The sequence below is a fragment of the Anolis carolinensis genome, chromosome 1 (genome assembly GCF_035594765.1).
Source record: "Anolis carolinensis isolate JA03-04 chromosome 1, rAnoCar3.1.pri, whole genome shotgun sequence".
Lineage (NCBI taxonomy): Eukaryota > Metazoa > Chordata > Lepidosauria > Squamata > Dactyloidae > Anolis > Anolis carolinensis.
Window position 1 is genome coordinate 350,138,143 of NC_085841.1, and position 20,412 is coordinate 350,158,554.

At 41.4% G+C, this 20,412-nt stretch overlaps 1 protein-coding gene across 1 annotated transcript in view; it reads left to right on the top strand.

Moving 5' to 3' along the window:
- The first annotated feature begins 1,694 nt into the window (after positions 1-1,694).
- lbhd2 (LBH domain containing 2) overlaps positions 1,695-20,412 on the top strand; it is a 74,825-nt gene continuing 56,107 nt past the window's right edge. Inside the window, exon 1 of the mRNA XM_062968513.1 lies at positions 1,695-2,173. Within this exon, the coding sequence (XP_062824583.1) occupies positions 1,715-2,173 (459 nt within the window). The 5' untranslated portion in view covers positions 1,695-1,714. The remainder of the gene's footprint in view (positions 2,174-20,412) is intronic.

Consider the following 20,412-nt stretch of genomic DNA (forward strand, 5'->3'; position numbering starts at 1 on the left):
CCTGTGCTGCAAGGATCAGGCCTTCTGTCTCCTTCTCCAGGGTCCCATTTGTGAGCCAGAGCCAGGTCTTCTCCTTATCAGCTTTTCCTTCAGTTTTGTCAAGGAACTTTCCATGCAATGGTTTGTTGTGCCAGCTGTCAGCTCTAGTTTGTAGTGCGGTTTTCTTGTACTGTTTTTTTGTCTGCTGTGCTTTGAGGAGTTTCTGAATTTTGACTTCAATCAAAGCAGGTTCTTCACTTTGCTTTACATATTCTGCCAGGGCATGTTCTTCTTCTTTGACTGCTTGTTTTACTTGCAAGAGTCCTCTGCCCCCTGATCTTCTAGGCAGATATAGCTGGTCAACATCACTGCGAGGGTGCAGTGAGTGATGAATGGTCATGAGTTTTCTTGTTTTTCTGTCCAAATTGTCCAGTTCCGCCTGTGTCCAATTTATGATGCCAGCAGTATATCTTATGACAGGTATGGCCCAGGTGTTTATGGCTTTGATGGTGTTGCCTCCATTGAGCTTGCTTTTGAGAATTTTTCTGACCCTTTGCGTGTATTCTTTGCTGACCACAGTTTTCACATGCTCATGCTTGATGTTGTCCAGCTGTAATATGCTCAGATATTTATAGGCCTCTGGTTGGTGACACGTTATTGTTTGGCCATTAGGCATATTTATGCCCTCACTTTCAATGATTTTTCCCTTCTTCAATGCCACTGTAGAACATTTGTCCAAGCCAAACTCCATGCTGATATCAGTGCTAAAATTTCAGACAGTGTTAGTCAGAGACTGGATTTCAGTTTCCATTTTCCCATACAGCTTCAGGTCATCCATGTACATCAAATGCAGAATTTTGTGAGATTTCTTAGATGTTTGATAGCCGAGATTTCTTTGTTGTTGTTGTTGTTGTTGTTATTATTATTATTATTTTATTATGACACAGCAAACAAAATAGATATGTTGGATTTCGTATCACAAAATCACAAGTCGAACACTTCCCAAGTGTCTAGGACTGTGTGATGTATTTTTGGATGATGTGTGCAGATCCCAGTAGGGTGGCCTTTTGCAGTTGGCAGATTGTGATTTTGTCAATGTCTATTGTTTCCAAATGCTGGCTGAGATCTTTTGGCACGGCACCCAATGTGCCAATCACCACCGGGACCACCTGCACTGGTTTCTGCCAGAGTCTTTGAAGTTCAATCTTTGAGGTCCTGATAGCGGCTGAGTTTTTCCTGTTATTTTTCGTCAATGCGACTGTCACCTGGGATGGCAACATCAATGATCCAAACCTTTTTCCTTTCCACAACTGTGATGTCTGGTGTGTTGTGTTCGGATTCGGAAGTCCCACAGTATCTTTTCGTGTTCATTTTCCACAACCTTTGCAGGTTTGTGATCCCACCAGTTCTTTACTGCAGGGAGGTGGTACTTGAGGCATAAGTTCCAATGAATCATTTGGGCCACATAGTTGTGCCTCTGTTTTTAGTCTGTCTGTGCAATTTTCTTACAGCAGCTGAGGATATGATCTATTATTATTATTATTATTATTATTATTATTATTATTATTATTATTATTATTATTATTATTATTATTATTATTATTATTATTATTACCACAACTGCTGGGGTTCCATAGCCTTGAGCCAAGGCAGATTACAGTGGTGCCAAACTGCATTGGTTCTCATGTTGTGATGGGGGTAAGAAGAGCTGTGGCCACAAGGAAACTTCCCTTGGATGGAAGTGAAACTTCTTTGGGAGGGAAGGAGGGCTCCCCGCTTTGCCAAAGGCGCCTTGAGTGGGCTTCGAAAGGGGCGAAGGGGCGAGGTGGGAAAGTCCACTCCCAAAGAGGGGGGTCCAAAGGGAGGGAGGGAGGCAGAGAGGGAGGGGTTTGCGCTCTCCTCCCTGCGCTTTCTCTCTCCTCCTCCTCCTCCTCCTCCTCTTCGCTTTCCTGGAAGTATCTGCTTTGCATCGCCGGCGGCAAGGAGGAGGGAGGCAGCCCCAGGACCCGGAGATCGGCGGCATGAGGCGGCTCTGGTGCGGCTCCTTCTCTTCCTCCTCTTCCTTCGGCTGCAGCAGCGACTGAGGCTCCTTCCCTTCCCTTTCCTCCCGTGCATGGGAGCTCCCCGGCTCCGACCCGGCTCGCACCTCTGCTTCTGGGCTCCGCTCTTTCAGAAGCGCCTCGGATTCCAGCAGGTAAAACTCTCCGGCAACACAGTTTCCCCGAAAGCGGAGAGGTCGCGGATAGGGAGGTCTGGTGGGGACGCCCCGTGGCATCTTTGGGGGGCAAGAAGGGGGAGATCGGGGGGCAAAAGGAGGAGGGTGGAGGGAGAGGAAAGAGGTCGGAGGAAGCCGGGGCAGAAAGGGGATGGGATGGCTGGAAAAAATGAGAAAGGACTGAAAAGAAAGGCGAGGAAAAGAGGAAGCGGGCGAGAAAGAAACCCCTCTGCCGCTTCCAGTTGCCCCTCCAAAGAGAAGGAAGGAAGGAAGGAAGGAAGGAAGGAAGGAAGGAAGGAAGGAAGGAAGGAAGGAAGCTTCTCTTGAACCCATCTGGTCTACTGCTCTGTCCTGACGAGGGAGGTTCCCAGAAACGGGATGGAAAGAGAGAGAGGCACTTGGCCACTTTGGGAGGGAATTAATCCCATGGGCATCTTTCTCCCAAAGAGAGGGAAGGTCAGATTGAGATCCTCACAACCTCAGAGGATGCCTGCCATAGATGTGGGCGAAACGTCAGGAGGGAATACTTCTGGAACATGGCCACACAGCCCGAAAGACATACAACAACCCTGTGATCCCGGCCATGAAAGCCTTTGACAACATACTGAGAAAGAGAGAGTTTGTGGAAGGCTTTCATGGCCGGAATCACTGGACTGCTGTGAGCTTTCCGGGCTGCGTGGCCATGTTCCAGAAACATTCTCTCCTGACGTTTCGCCCACATCTGTGGCAGGCATCCTCAGAGGTTGTGCGGTCTGTTGGAAACTAAGCAAAGGGAGATTTATATATCTATGGAATAATGTCCAGGGTGGACTCTTGTCTGTTGGAGGCCAGTGAAGATGTTGCAATTTATCACCTTGATTAGTATTGAAAAGACTTACAGCTTCAAAGCCTGGCTGACACCTGCCTGAGGGAATCCTTTATTGAGAGGTATTAGCTGGCCCTGATAGTTTCCTGTCTGGAAATCCCCTGTCTTCCGAGTGTTGTCCTTTATTTAGCTAAAACCTCCCGGCAAAGGATTCCCCCAAGCAGGAAGCAGCCAGGCTTTGAAGCTGCAAAGCTTTTCAATACTAATCAAGGTGATTAATTGCACTATTCACACTGGCCTCCAACAGGCAAGAGTTCTTTCTCCCATGTGGGACCTTCCACAGATATATAAACCTCACTTGCTTAGTTTCCAACATGCCTCACAACCTCTGAGGATGCCTGCCATAGATGTGGGCAAAACCTCAGGAAAGACTGCTTCTGGAGCATGGCTATACAGCCTGGAAAACTCACAGCAACCCAGAGGCACCTTTGCTCTGAACTCATCATGGTATCCTGCTCCTTGCTATGGAGGTTCTTAGATAGAAGGGAGAAGCATTAATTCTCCTGCCAGTTTTGGGGTGACAATCTCCAGCAAGGTCCTTTGACCAGTTGCCCCTCCAAATAGAGGGAAGTAGAGAGAGAGAGAGAGAGACTCCTGTCCCCTGAACCCATGATGTTCTGCTGCTCCTGAATATGGAGGTTCTTCCTCAGGACTTATCCTAAGAGAGAAAATCTCACACTTTGGCTCTCTCGGAGAACACTGAATGGGTTTCAGGTGAACAGGGTGGACCTTACTTACTCCAAGTCCAAGAGTAACAAACATGACTTCTACACCACAGAAGTCATGCAGTTTGACAGTATTTTAACTGCCATGGCTCAAGGCTGTGGAATCCTGGGTTTTGTCGTTTTGCAAGGGCATTCACCTTCTCTGCCTAACAAGAGTGGTGATGCCTCTTCAAACTACAACTCCCAGAGCATGGGAGTGGTGTCAAACTGCATTCATTCTGCGGTGCAGATGCGCCTCAAGATCCAACAGCTAGAATTGGGTACAAGAGACAACAATCATCAGCCTAAGAGTTTGATTCCAGTAACATACCTGAGTGAAGCTGTCAGTCCTTCCAGAAACAATTTCTTAACAATCAACTTGGGATTTGGGTTGCATGGCCATGTTCCAGAAGCATTCTCTCCTGACATTTCGCCCACATCTATGGCAGGCACTCTCAGAGGTTGTGAGGTATATTGGAAAGCTAAGCAAGGGAGGTTTATATATCTGTGGAAGGTCCAGAGTGAGAGAAACAACTCTTGTCTGTTGGAGGCCAGTGTGAATGTTGCAATTGATCACCTTTATTAGCATTGAATAGCCTTGCAGCTTCAAAGCTTGGCTGCTGCCTGCCTGGGGGAATCCTTTGTTGGGAGTGGATTTTCATAGTTTCCTCCTTTCTGTTGAAATTATTGACATGAAATTGTTCACATGCTTGTGGATCCAAACGTGGACAATTTAAATAGAAAGGAGGAAACTATGAAAATGAACAAATCTGGCTACCCACTATTAAAAAAAACTCTTAAATCAGGACAGTAAATAAAGAACAACACTCTGAAAACAGGGGAATTTCAGACAAGAAACAATCAGGGCCAGCTAATCATCTCCCAACAAAGCATTTCCCCCAGGCAGGAAACAGCCAAGCTTTGAAGCTGCAAGGCCATTCAATGTTAATCAAGATTCACACCTGCCTGAAACAGACAAGAGTTCTTCCTCCCACCCTGGACATTCCACAGATATATAAACCCCACTTGCCTAGTTTCCAATAAACCTCACAACCTTTGAGGATGGCTGCCATAGATGTGGGTAAAACGTCAGAAGAGAATGCTTCTGGAATATAGCCATGCAGCCCGAAAAACTCATGGCCATACAGCCTTCGACAACATTTTAGGATTTCAATCCCATATCTTTGTGAGGGGTTGGGGTGTTCATTTTGTTGCTTGTATTTTTAAATAATGGAAAGCAAGAAATCCATTCTTATTGTACTGCAAATCAATCAAGAGATGTGCCAGCAGATCTTGATCTACCTTTTCTTCCTTGCCTGTTTGAAACAACAGCCATGCACTCTTGACAATGGCTGGAGCTGTGATGGTACTGATGGAGAGGCAGATTGGGACAAAAGGTAGCCACAGGAATTGGGAAGAAGCTTTCGGCCCATTGGTTGGTGTATTTGCTCAGAAGTTAGTCCTGTTGATTTCTGTAGAGTTGGTCTGAGTTGAAGGATGGAAAGAAAGGCAGTGAACAGGATGGGGGCAGAAGCGTGCTGGCAATGACTTGTTATGAATGGAAGGGAAGAGAGAGATGAAGCTGAAAAGCATAGACAGTGTCGTGCTCGAGTGTAGGAGGATGAAACCGGAGAAACGAAGAGCCTTCTCAGTGTCTTTAATCCAGAAATAGAGTTCTTTGATGAACACATTTGTTAAGGCACAAAGAGCTTAACAGTTAGGAATTGTAGTTTGGGAAGACACCAGCTCTTTTTGGAAGCAAAGGCTAAAGTGTTGTTGAAGGCTTTCATGGCTGGAATCATTGGGTTGTTGTGAGTTTTCCGGGCTGTATGGTCATGTTCCAGAAGCATTCTCTCCTGACGTTTTGCCCACATCTATGGCAGACATCCTCAGAGGTTGTGAGGTCGTTGGAAACTAGGCAAGTGAGGTTTATATGTCTGTGGAGTGTTCAGGGTGGGAGAAAGAAGTCTTGTCTGTTTGAGGCAAGTGCGAATGTTGCAGTTGACCAGTTTGATTAGAATTGAATGGCCTTGCAGCTTCAAAGCCTGGCTGCTTTGCAAGGCTAAAGACCTTGTAAAGCTACAACTCCCAGGATTCCATAGCCTTGAGCCATAGCAGTTCAAGTGGTATCAAACTGTATTAATTTTACAGTGTAGATTCACCCATTTACACTGCTACCGTAGTCCAGGAACCCACAGCTTAAGCCTTGCCGACAGGTGGCTGTGGAACCTTGTTTAAAAGTCTCCAACAAAGGAGTTTATCATCATCTAAGGCAGTCTGTTTTGGTATGAAATAGTGCTTTACTGTTAGGATTGAAGGAAATGTGGAAAGCATTAACAGCAGGAGAAAAACAATGGGATTCCTGGAAATTGAACATCCAGTAGATTAGGGGACTTCTTATTACTGTTGAGTTTCTTTTTGCAGCCAGATAGGAATGTTGTGGAATCTGTTCATTTTGTTCCTCCCAGTGCCTTATCTTTCAAAAAGTTAAAACAGCACAGTTTCCTTTTCTGATTGAATGTTGGGTTTTGCACTTCTGTGCTAATTTGCTGCATAGATTGAAGTGAAGTCAAAAGGTTTGCAGAGAATTAAAATTTCACCATTGCCCTTCAAGCAAAAATCCATTGGCATGTGACACTTTCCTTAAGAAAAAAACAACTGGAATCTTATATGCACTAACCTGGGAGTAAATCCAACTTAAAACATTGTGACTTGCCTTTGAGTAGACATATAGAGTGGCATTGCCCTTGGAGGTATAAAAGCCCAAAGCGGGCCATGGTAAGTGGACAATTGGAAGAACAACAATGTAGAAAACTTTGCATAAAACACGTGTAGCTTCTCTCTCCAGTTTCTGAGTTTATCCTTTCATTCATGGAAATAAAATGTATCAGTTTTCCTTTGGGTATATAAGGGTTGTGTATATCCATCTCTTTTCAGTAGGAGTGCTGTAGTGTTCACACATAACTTAAGAGAATTGTAACCTGAGCTGCAATCTATGACTTTTCACTCCCACGTATGAAATACCCTATGTACCACACAGAGAAGAAAGAAGAAACAATTTTCAAATCAGAAGAAATCTCTAGCAATGTTAGAGAAAACAAAATAATTACAGTTGTAAGCAGGGGAGGAAGCAATCACTGTCTATATGAATCTAGTGAAATGATTATATGCCTTTGTTTGAACAAGGGTTCCTCTTACACTCATATATTATGTTTCCATGGCCTTCTTTAATAATCCAGGATATTCATAAACCTGTAGGTAGAATTTTTGTTTTTTATATGTGGGAACAAGAAATCAAGCCAGGAGCCTCTGGTTCACCGGAAACAATGGTCAAGGGCTTTAAAGCTAAGCAAAATACAATAATATTGTTTAAATTTGGTTTCCAAATCCTGGCTTGCAAAAATGATCTAACAGAATGTTACAGTTAACTGTGGTTTTCTGGCTTTGCTTGCTTATGTGAAGGGAGAACTGAAATGGCAGCAAAAAAGTTGCCTGCAGGTATGTCTTGGTTTTTAGCCAGCATATAATGGACCAATATGACAATATGTACTCCTAAAAGTAGTTATCAGTTACTATTCCTGGTACCATATACCTAAGCCAAAAAGCTGACAATTTGTTTAATGGAGTAACTATTAATGAAAGTAGAATCATTGAGGTGGAAGAGACCACAAGGACCATGCAGTCCCAACTCCTTGCCAGGTGGGAACAAATATGCAGGAACATAGAATTATGGACCTTTTCTGAATGTTTTGTGTAATACAGGCTGTGCATTCCCAATGCTGAATTCTGAAACCCAAAATACTCCAAAATTGTCCACATGGGTAGATGATATAATGACATCTCTTCTCTCCGATAGTTAAGTGCATACAAACTTTATTTCATACATTTTTAAAAATTATATAAATTACTATCAAGCTATGCACATAAGATATATATGAGCATAATTGGATCTCATATTTAGACTTGAGTAACATTTCAAGGTATGAGATGTTATATATGCAAAGATAGGTACTGTATTCTAAAATCTGGGGGGGAAATCCAAAATACTTTTCAACCTGTATTCTTGAAGCTGCCTCCTGTTTGAGCTATTGCTTAGTGCTTGGATATTGTGAGGATCCTGTCCCTCTTTTAGCAGTGATTTAGTTGATTCTCTTGACTTGTGTTCTAGCTTCTTAGAGTAAGGTAAAGGTTTCACCTGACGTTAAGTCCAGTCATGTCTGACTCTGGGGGTAGGAGCTCATGTCAATTTCTAAGCCGAAGAGCCGGCGTTGTCCGTAGACACCTCCAAGGTCATGTGGCCAGCATGACTGCATGGAGTGCCGTTACCTTCCTGCTGGAGCGGTACCTATTGATCTACTCACATTGGCATGTTTTCGAACTGCTAGGTTGGCATAAGCTGGAGCTAACAGCGGGCACTCACTCTGCTCTGGGGATTTGAACCTGGGACCTTTTGGTCCGCAAGTTCAGCAGCTCAGTGCTTTAACACACTTCGCCACCAGGGCTCCTTAGCTTCTTAGAAGATGTGCTGTATTCATTATTGCACACTGGAGCCCCTGAAGGTTGGGTTGCTGAACTGAAGATTTGCAGTTTGAATCCGTGAGACAGGGTGAGCTCCCATTTGTCAGCTCTAGCTTGTGGGGACATGAGAGAAGCCCCCCAGCAGGATGGTCACACATCCAGGCGTACCCTGAGCAATGTCTCTGTAGATGGCCAATTCTCTCACACCAGAAGTGACTTGCAGCATGTTCTTAAGTCACTTCTGACATGATAAAAAAAACTGTTAGGTGTGGATAGAACATTAAATATCAAAAGAAAGAAATGAAGAGAATTACATCTTACTTGCAGAATGAGTGTGGGTGAGTAGGAAGAGGTAATTTTAATTGTAGAAAATGGCATTAGAGGTGGTTATTCTAAGAAAAGAAAAAAAAGAATTAGTCACCTGGAGATCTCAAGTACAAAAATTCCTACAGTGAGTAACCAGAGATGTTTAAAAGGTGACCTTTGATTATATTTTAATGTTAGGTATCTGAGAAGCCTGTCTTTTGACCCCTCCAGATGATTCAATACACCCTTCTCTGGTCACAAAAGGAATATATATTGGGTTGCCAGGTGAAATAAGGGAAGGTACTCTATAACAGTTGTTTAGAAGAAATTTCAGCAGTTGTTGCTTGTTTGACAATTCCTGCTACTTCACAGCTATTAAAAGGCCATTAGTGCTTCTATCGATCCAGCCTATAGTGGTCACATTAAGATAAGCTGTAGAGAAAAAAACTGATGTGATAGAAGAAAACTAACTAGTTTTGAAATTAGCATACCTATTTAAGTCCAAAACAGCTGAAAAATCAAACTCAATGGAATTATGTTAAAAATGTTCCCCAGTTATCTGTCTCTTGTTTTGCTGTCTTGGGATCCATCTACATTGCCATATAATGCAGTTTCCAACTGGATTATATGGTCAATATAGGTTCATATAATACTGCTCCATACAATTAAACTGTGTTATGAGTCTACACCAGGCATGGGCAAACTTCAGTCCTCCAGGTGTTTTGGACTTCAACTCCCACAATTCATAACAGCCTACCGACTGTTAGAAATTATGGGAGTTGGAATCCAAAACACCTGGAGGGCCAAAGTTTGTTCATGCCTGGTCTACACTGACAATATAATGCAGTTCCAAACTAGATGGAACTTCTTTATATTCTTACATATATATACATTTAGAGCAGGGGTCCCCAAACTAAGGCCCGGGGGCCGGATGCGGTCCACCGAAGCCATTTATCCGGCCCCCACGGCACAAGGGCAGAAGGGACTAAATGACCCAAGGGTTCTCTTCTTCTCTTACAACCATTTTTATTATTATTATTATTAACATTAAGGCTGGGTGGCCATCTGTCAGGGGTGCTTTGCTTGTGCTTTCGGTGCACAAAGGCAGAAGGGGATTGGACTCAATGGCCCAAAGGGTCTCTTCCAACTCTCTTTTTATTATTATTGCTGTTATTGTTGTTGTTGTTGTTGTTGTTGTTGTTCGGTGGCCAACTATAGTCCGGCCCTCCAATGGTCCGAAAGATTGTGAACTGCCGCCCTGTTTAAAAAGTTTGGGGACCCCTGATTTAGAGTATAAGAGTTCACACAACTAGGTTGTATTGTTTCCTCCTTTCACACTTAGATGAAATTAGACAGATTCAGTCTGAGATAGTTTTCCATATGAGAACAGCCATAATTGTGTCACTAACTGAACTACCATTGCACCTATATTTAGTAATAACTTGTTCCACCTTTTCCCAAGTTTCCATTGGAGACTTCAAAGAATCCACTTTTTTTGGTATGCCCAAGTTTATCATCACACTCTTCTCTTTGCAGTGAGGCTGGTGGTGTGATAGAACAAGCCCTATTTGTGTGCTTCACTGTGTGTGAACGTTTGACGTTTTTCCATCGGGTTGGTTAAGATCACACCTACAATTACATTTATAGAAATAATGAATCCATTATGCCTAGCAAAACTGGCACATTGAGAGGAACGTGTAAAGTTTCCTTCCTAAGTTTGGGAGTCTGATTGGCAACCAGAAGCACTGTAAGGATTTTCATGTTGGTGAATGTAGAGATTTATTTGAATATTTCTCTCTTTTCTTTTCTTTTGCTAGGGGAAAGGGTTGTATTTTTCTCACGAGATATAGGGAAGTTAGTGGGTGGAGGATTAAAATTAATACTTATTAAGAATTAATGAGGATTTGAGTTAATTGAATTTAATTGGTAGGATTTAAAATCATTAAAACCAAGTTGCAGCAGTTTAATTCTGCTTAATTGAAATAATCAGGAACCATTTCTGTTTCTTCAGCTAGAGACGGATGAATTTTTCCCCCTTTTGTACAACTGAAAGTAGCATGAATGAGGCATTGCTAAGCATGTTAAGCACACTAATTTCACTAAAATTTAATCCTTGTATTTTCAACCATGTGAGGCCTTAATTAGGGTTGCAACTTGTTTTTTTTTCTACCACCTTTACAGCAAACAAGTTCAATTGTGACTCTTTCCAGGCTGGGAATAACTATGCAGATTAAATTTGACTCCATGGGCCCCATCTAAACTGTAGTTTAACTGCATTGTATGTACAGTAAAGTCTCACTTATCCAAGCCTCGCTTATCCAAGTTTCTGGATTATCTAAGCCATTTTTGTAGTCAATGTTTTCAATATATCATGATATTTTGGTGCTAAATTTGTAAATACAGTAATTGCAACATGACATTACTGCGTATTGAACTACTTTTTCTGTCAAATTTGTTGTACAACGTGATGTTTTGGTGTAAATTTGTAAAATCATAACCTAATTTGATGTTTAATAGGCTTTTCTTTAATCCCTCCTTATTATCTAAGATATTCACTTATCCAAACTTCTTCCAGCCTGTTTAGCTTGGATAAGTGAGACTCTACTGTATCTATCCCAGGCATGGGCAAACTTTGGCCCTCCAGGTTTTTTGGACTTTTACAATTCCTAACAGCCGGTAGGCTGTTAGGAATTGTGGGAGTTGTAGTCCAAAACACCTGGAGGGCCAAAGTTTGCCCATGCCTGATCTATGCTGACCATATAATACAATTTCAAAACTGAATTCTATGGCAATGTGGATGGGGTCGTTGAGAAGTAGTTTATTTCAGGACTTTTTGGCAGAATTTACCAAAATTTGCAAATTTCTTCATATTCAAGATGGAAAGAACTTGGATTTGGAAACTAAATCTGAATATAGTTATTAAAATGTTAGAAACAGGTTTCCCCATCCCTAAAATTTAGTGGCTGTCCCACCCAGTGTCTGGTATGTCCCCAGTCCCTACCTTATTTGCTGTTGCTAAAAATCCACCCTTTAACTAAGCACAATTATATAATAGCTGTTTGGCAGGAGCCAGGAACCCGAAATAACAGTTTTCTCCACTGAAGTGCCTTGGGAGAAGAGGAGGTGGAGGAAAAGAGCAAGGAAGCTTGCGCCTTGCCCACCCACACATAATCTGGACAAAGGCAGTGTTTTATGTCCTTGAGCTTGGCAAGCGGTACATTTTCGCGCTTGGTGGAAAAGGTGGAAAAAGTTCCACACAGTATAACCTTTTAATAACTAATTCCTGTCTTTAAAAGGGGAGAGAGAAAAAGACCTGGAGCTAACTTTAGAGTCAATATTATGGGTACAGAGTTAGTTGGCAGTTTGGTGTTAAACAGCTTGGTTGGTTTTTGTGCTCTCCAGCCCAACCCAGCAGCTATAGCATGGCGAAACGGCCAATTTAACATAAAGATATGAGGCTTCATTTATACTCAATTGGGGCATGCCCATGTGTATGTGCTGTCAAGTTGCCAGTTGACTTAAAGCAACCCCGTTAATTTGATAGGATCTTCTTAGGTAAGGAATAGTCATACTTTAGACGACCTGTATACCAGAGCTTTCCAACCTGTGCGTCACAACACATTAGTGTGTTGGCTGAGCCCCTGATGGCACAATGGGTTAAACCCTTGTGCCGGCAGGACTTCTGACTGAAAGGTCGGCAGTTCGAATCCAGGGAGCAGGGTGAGCTCCCTCTGTCATCTCCAACTCCTTCCAGGGATATAAGAGAAGCCTCCCATAGGATGATAAAACATCAAAACATTTGTGCATCCCATGGGCATTGTCTTTGCAGATGGCCAATTCTTTCACACCAGAAGCGACTTGCAGTTTCTCAAGTCACTCCTGACATGGAAAAAAAAGTGTATCATCTGCAGCGTGTAGGTGTGTTGTACAACCATAACGAGAAACCCCTGAGTCTATGTGAAATAAGCAATGAATGACATACATACAATATATATGTATGCAGGCCTGTAGCGAGGGGTTTTTTTAGGGGTTCAACCCCCCCCCCCGAAATTTGTCAAGTTATAAAAAAAATCTCGTTTACTCATGAATTTTAACTGGTTAACCAAATCCCCATGCTAAGTCTATGAGACACAAAACATTAAGAGTCCCTCCAGGCACTATCTCAAGCAGATATTGACAGGTTTGTAGCGGGGAGGGGTATGTGCTAGAGGTTCAACCCCCCCCCCCCCCGAAATTTTCAAAACCCCTCCCGAAATTTTTTTCTGGCTACGGCCCTGTATGTATGTATGTATGTATGTATGCATGTATGAAAGGTTTTCATTAGGTATGTTGTGTCCCCATACATTTCATCATGTGTATATATCTCTCAAAGGGGTTTGTTTAACTCCATTTGCTCATGAAACTGAATTACCGTGTCGCAAAATGATGCATATCTAATAAGTGAGTAAACCAACATAAAATGTTGGAAAGCTCTGCTGTAGACTTTTATATGATTCAATATTCTGTTCTTTGGTTTCCAAAGGCATCTTTCTTGAAATTCTTTCATTAAAAATGATGGAATTTGAAATTACAAGTGAAACTTTGCAGGGTATATGATCCATCACTGATTTGTGTAGCTATTTTCATTTTACCAGGCTTCAAAGGGTCATTAAATCCATGGATGGAGACTCCATGGATACAGAGGGCCAACTAGATTTTTTTACATAGTAATTCATGCTCTTTAGTTTTTACCCAAATTGGGTCCCCAGATTTATTGAACAACTACTCCCATCCCTTCTGCTTGTCCCCCATGCAGACTGGAGATGATGGGAATTGCAGCCCAACAGTACTTGTGACTTTGAGATTTGGGAAAGAACATTTTAAAGTCACGCATCATATCCATAAGCCTTGTATCTACGTTCTAAGTTCACTCTCCTGATTAAACAGAACAAACTGTTACATATGCTACTGTATCACAACTCCCATCAGCTCTAGTCATGATATCTAATGATGAGGAATATAGGAGTTGTAGTCCTGCATCTGGAAAGCTGCACAAAATGACATGAAGGGCCATAGTGTGCCCCCGGACCTTGTGTGTTAGTGTGTTGGCTGCATTGATTAGGTGTATTACGTGAAGGTAACAAGAAGCCTCTGAGTCTATGTGAAATAAGCCATAAATCGTATATTTTGAATAATACAAATGGGATATGTTATGTCCCATACATTGCATTATCACAATTTATGTTTGTGTCTGTATCACTTATAAGGGATTGGTTTAATCTCCACTTTTCTAGTAAATTTACTGTGTTGCAAAATTATGCATGCCTAAAAAGCGTTCCATCAACATGAAATGTTTGGAAAGCTCTGCTCTATATAATGGATCCACTTTGTATTTCACTGCTATCCTTCCTGCAGTTGCGTCAGTTTTTGTGTACCATATAGATTTTCTTTTATGCTGATGACATAAATAACTTCAAAATTGTCACATCATGTACGGTTTTTGATAAATTGCCAATTTAGTTTTGCAATTATTGCAAAATGTTGAAATATTTTTTTGCTCAAAAGTCGCTTGCATGACTTTTTAGATTGCTCATATCTTTAACAGCCATAACCAACATTATGTTACATATAACAGAGATTCAGTATGTTAAAATACCACAAGAATAAATTTCTGATCGCATAAAGACTTAATTGGGTATGCCAGAGACATGGACACTAGAGGATGAGGAGGTAGACGATAGTGGCAGTCAGATGCAGATGGAAGCTGATGCTGATCCTGACTTTGTGCCATCAACATCCAATGATCCTCATTTTATATCTGGTCAGAGATTTGGGTCTAGGCTACAAGGATGAAATCTTTTGTCACCCAGTATGTAAATCTCAAAATTTCTCCACCATGATGAAAATTTGAAAAAATATTTTAGCCAAGCTGACAGCCTGACCTTTTGCTGTGACATCAAAAGATTGTTTTGTGCTCTCAGATGCAACCACGACCCAACAGAATGGTGATTGTTTATTGACTCATCATTCATAGACTCATAGAATAATAGAGTTGGAAGAGGCCACATGGGCCATCTAGTCCAACCCCCTGACATGCAGGAAAAGCACAATCAAACACTTCTAACAATTTTTTTAAGTTTGAAGACTGTTTTGTTGCACAACAGCAATATCTACTCTTCTATACCTGTTGGTCATGCCATTCATATGAAAGAATCATTTGAAAAAATTCAACTTCTGCTGAACTGCCTTCAACCTTTGAAGCACAACTGCAATTTGTGTGGTGGACTTAAGGTAGCTGCAATTCTACTGGGTATTGCTGTTCCCTTTGTGAGTGTGATAGTCAAGCAAGAGATTTGAATTATATCAGAAAAGACTAGCCTCCCTGCAATAAATTGGTTCCAGGGCAGAAGAATGTTGCATATGACCTATTGGTTGATCCAAAGAAGACATTTCTTCCACCTTTACAAATTGCCCTCGGGCTGTTGAAAAACTTCATTAAGGCAATGAACAAGCAAAGTGAAGCCTATAAAGCACCTGATTATGTCCAACAAGTTGATAGTCTGCTCCAGACATACAAATCAATGAGGTGCAACATATTACTGAAGATACATTTTCTTAATTCCCACATGAGCTTCTTTCCAGACAATCTGGGTGCTGTGAGTGATGAACATGGTGAAAGGTTTCATTAGGACATTGCCAAGATGGAGAAATTGTATCATGTCAAGTGGAGTTAATCTATGTTGAGTGACTATTGTTGAACTTTGTGTTGTTGTATTGTTGGACTGCTATCCACAAAGCATCAGACAGTGATTACAAACAAAAATATCCAACAAAACATTATTATTTTTGTTTCCCAATGACATCATTACTGTCATAGTGTATGCCACTATAGACCTAGAGCAATGCTTACATTGTATCGCCTTTTTCTGGAGAACTGTACATGATACAGACATAATACATAGTCGTGTTCAGTGTGTTAAAATCTATTTGGTTTGCCCAAAATTGTGGAGAAAACAAAACATTCCCCAACATTTGTTGACCAGTGTAATGTAAGATATCCTGCATGTGAGATTCAGTCTTAAGGCTGCGTAAACAACTGTCATCACTTGAAGAAAATTTTGCCTTGTAACTCACATGTGAAATTCCTTCCTATCATTTGCATGGCCACTGTTTTGCCGTATGTTCCTATTGCAGCCTCCCTCTTAGGTTAAACCCTTCAGGAAATTGGCAAGGAGCGATGCTTGGAATGCATGAGTTAGAAGTAACGGATCCTGCCAATTTTTAAATCTTAATTATGTTTTATCAGCCTCTCTCACCTTTTACACCTTCCTTCCTTTTGAGAATTAGCAACCATTGTTGTTACTTGGCTCGGGACAGAAGAATATTGGCTTCAGTTCTCTGTTGTGCTTTATGTTGCCCATAAAAAGACTTGGGCAAGTGAGTCCCTTCAGGGTGATAGGGAGGGATATAAATAAAGTTGATTATTATTATTATTATTATTATTATTATTATTATTATTATTATTACTTTCCTGTAAGTAGGAGTTACTATCCTTCCTACAGGAGAAAATAAACAATTTCCCAGGCATAGTCATTTGCATGTGATAATTGAGATGTATGTATATGTGTGTGTATGTGTGTGTATATATATATATATATATATATATATATATAAATTATCTATTGACTTGCAGTGAAGAAAGATGTAGAATAAAGAACAAAAAAAATGCTGGCAGAATAAGTATAAAACAGTCCAGCTGGAAGCCCAGCAGGGTTTAATTTTCAAAAGAAACACAGAGTGCAGAAGAAAGTCCTATTGAGTTACCAGGCTGGGAAGAGAAGAATATAAGATTGTAAATGTAGTTGAGTCTAACTCTTGCTGCTAGTTCTGAGCTTTACTGCTCTATACAGTTTGAATCCTGTATCCATGGTACTTGTATTGGCAGTTTCATTTATCCATCAACAAAATATGCCCTCTCTGGAGGCGTGTATATGCACACACACACACATATTGTATATACATAGCATATGTATATACTATGTATATATACAAAGTATGTGCATCTCATGTACTACGGTGTTCTTGGTCTGGAAATTCTTCATTTCAATAGGATTCACTATTATTCACAGTTTTGTATATCTACGCAAAGTGCAGAAATGCATCATCTGCTCATTGTATTGTACGTGGTTTGGGAATCAGCGTAAAGGTTCACATAACTACCTCACTAATCTACTTCACTATTTACAAAACATTTTTCTTGAAATTGTTCGAATATTTCTGCTATCAGATAGTGATTAGTGAGAAGAATTTTATACTTCTGACATGTTGGTTTTGGTCCTCCCCCCCCCAAGGATCACACCTTGTGCCTCCTATGTTACCACGCTCCCAGCCAGAGCATTTCGCTGAATAGCTCTTATTATCAGGAAGTTCTTCCTAATGTTTAGGTGGGATCTTTTTTTCATGCAGTTTGAATCCACTGCTCCACGTCCTAGTCTCCAGAGCAGCAGAAAACAAGCTTGACTCTCCTCAATGTGACATCCTTTCAGATATTTAAACATGGCCATCATTTATTTTTATTTATTTATTTTGTTTATTTATATCCCGCTTTTTCTCTCCATAGGGAGACTCAAAGTGCCTACAACTAAAAGCATTTCAGTGCAATTTAAAATATAAAAATATTAAAACAGTATTAAACAATGCTGAAAGTAATGCATCACTCACTTATGGCCATGAATAGTTCCACTAGACAGTTCCAGGTTCTACTATTATGAGATCGTGAATGGTTGGTTGTTGTATTTTATTGCTTTTCATTTTAACTCTCCCTTTAATATACATTGTAAAGAACCCCGTATAACTCCTTGCCATGAAGGGGAATCAATACAAATGATTCAAATGAACATTGGGTGGAAGTGAGGAGCATGCGGACCATCATCCGCTATGTGGCAGTACTTTGTCCTGGTGCCATAGCAACCACTCAGCCTCCTTTGCATGGGGCTATAGGTCTGCGCCATTCACTAGGACTCATACTGATGGCATTGTATCTGAGCTGGGCCATTAAGCAAATCTACCTCCGAAGTGGTTTGTCATATTGAGCATGTGCTTTGGTTTGATTGAATTAGGAAAACTTGAGTGTGTTCTTGGATCTGGGTTTCCCTCCTTCCAGGTTTTTAATATATGAAAGCTATTCTAGGATGCCATCTTTCTTGTAAGCTACACATCTGTGGTGGAGGCTCCTTCTTTGGAGGCTTTTAAACAGATGGCTGGACATCTGTCGAGGGTGCCTTGAATGCGATTTTCCTGCTTCTTGGCAGTGGGTTGGACTGGATGGCCCACGAGGTCTATGACTCTGATTATTCACACAAAAGTTAGAGAAGAGTGAGGGATGTTGGCTGATGAGGAAATAACAGTCTCTAAAAGCCTAAAGATGTTGTTCCTCTCAATTATACGTCCCCTTTTCACCTTTCCTTTTTTTCTCTCCCTTCCTAATTTTCTTTTCTTTTCTTTTGTTCCCTGTCTCTCTTTATAGACCTTTCTTTCTTTTCTTCCTTCCTTCCTTCCTTTCTTTCTTTTTCTTTCTTTCTCTCTCTCTCCCTCCCTCCCTCCCTCCCTCCCTCCCTCCCTCCCTCCTTCCTTCCTTCCTTCCTTCCTTCCTTCCTTCCTTCCTTCCTTCCTTCCTTCCTTCCTTCCTTCCCCTTTATCACTTCTCCAGCTATGAGAGGGCCTGCCTTACAATCTTTCCATGGTATCACAGACGGCTACTTCTTTGTGTAACAACCTTTGTAGTATAGGCAGGCAAACAAACATATATACTTTGACTTTTAGATAGATAGATAGATAGATAGATAGATAGATAGATAGATAGATAGATAGATAATTTGACAACCAACCCTTTTCTGACAAAGAAGGAGACACAGAATCAGAATTGGAAATCTCATGGACCATTGAGTCTCATAGGCCAGTGAATCCAACCCTCTGCTCAATGCAGGATCTTCAGCTAAAGCAGTGGTTCTCAACCTGTGGGTCCCCAGGTATTTTGGCCTACAACTCCCAGAAATCCCAGCCAGTTTACCAGCTGTTAGGATTTCTGGAAGTTGAAGGCCAAAAACATCTGGGGACCCCAAGTTGAGAACCACTGAGATGAAGCATCTCCAGGAAGGAGCTGTCCACTTCTCTTTGAAGACATCCAGAGAAATAGAGGCCACCACATCTCTTCTAGATAATTGGTTCCATTACTAAATCTCTCTTTCTTCTAGACTTCAATTGAAATCTATTAATCTGTAACTTCAAATCATTTAACCTGGTCCTACCCTTTGAGGCAGCACAGAACAGGCCTACCCTATCCTCTCTGTATTAAAAAAGGTATGAAGCTGAACACGTCCTGCTCCTTCCACCTGTCCTCATATGTCTTGTTCTCCACACCCCTTCCCATTCTTGAAACATTATAATGTTTCTGCAGAGGTAGCTGTGTTAGCCATGCAGCAAAATACAAAAAATCTGTATGGGATCCAAAACAGATGACAACATAGATTAAAACCAAGTACAGCTAAAAACATAATGGTAAAACACTATAAAAGCAGCACTTTAGGATTAATATAGTTGGACACTGCTTTAATTGCCCGACTCAATGTTGCGCATCCCTGGCAGTTGTAGTTTTACAAGGTCTTTAGCCTTCTCCGCCAAGGAGTGTTAGTGCCTCATGAAACTACAACTCCCAGGATTCCATGGTAGTTAAACTGGTGTCAAACAGCATTAATTCTTCAGTGCATATGCACCCTAAGCCCCACTAGTGTACAGGTTGAATTCTTCAGCCTCTGGTGGTTTGATGCTGGAAGATCAAGGGAAGGAAATGGGATGGGATAGTTGGCACTCAACTATGGTGCTGGACTGGCTTAAAAGTTGTTTTGCACATTAAGCAGAATCAGGCCATAATGTAAAGCAAGGCTATATTGATACCAGTTTTGGAGCTGTTAGCTGCCAAATTCTTAGGAAAGAAAACGTGTGCACCGCTTTAACTGCCATTGTTCAATGCTATAGAATGATGGGAGCTGTTGTTTTGCAAGGTCTTTCGCCTGTTCTTGCAAACGGTGTTGGTGCCTCATCAGGCTGCAACTCCCACAATTCCATAGCATTGAACCATGTCAGTTAAAGTGGTGTTGAACTGCAGTCATTCTACAGTATAGATGCACCCCATGTGCTATTCTCTGGTACCAGAAAACACTAATTTTTGGTCCCCAACATCAGATAGCTAGAGAAACATAGGTACAAAAGTTGCTTTCTCTTTTCTTTTTCTTAACTTCTGCTTAAGAGGCCATTTTTGGGGAGAGCTGTTGCAGCTAGGAAGTCAAGGATTACATTTCTCATCTCTGCCCTCTGCTTCCTGCCCAGATCAGGGGCCCACATTTGCTTTTGAGGAAAGACGAGCAACAACATAGAGAACAGCATGTTATGCGTCTTACAAAAAATGAGATTTTATCTTAAAGTGGTAAAAATCTGAATTTGGACTACTCGCAACTGCAAAGACGTGTGTCATACTTCTGAACGCTTGAAGGCACACAACTACAAATAGTCTAGAACAGATGTGGGCAAATTTTGGCCCTCCAGGTGTTTTGGACTTCAACTCCCACAATTCCTAACAGCCTCAGGCTTAAGCAGCTGAGGAGGAAAGGGAAAGGACCTGAGGCTGTTAGGAATTGTGGGATTTGAAGTCCAAAACACCCAGAGGGCTGAAGTTTGCCCATGCCTGGTCAAGAAACTAAAAAGGGGGAAATGGGTGGCTGAGACAGTGATATCCTTGCTTTCTGATAGTTCAGTGTACACAATATTTGTTTCATACACAAAATTATTTA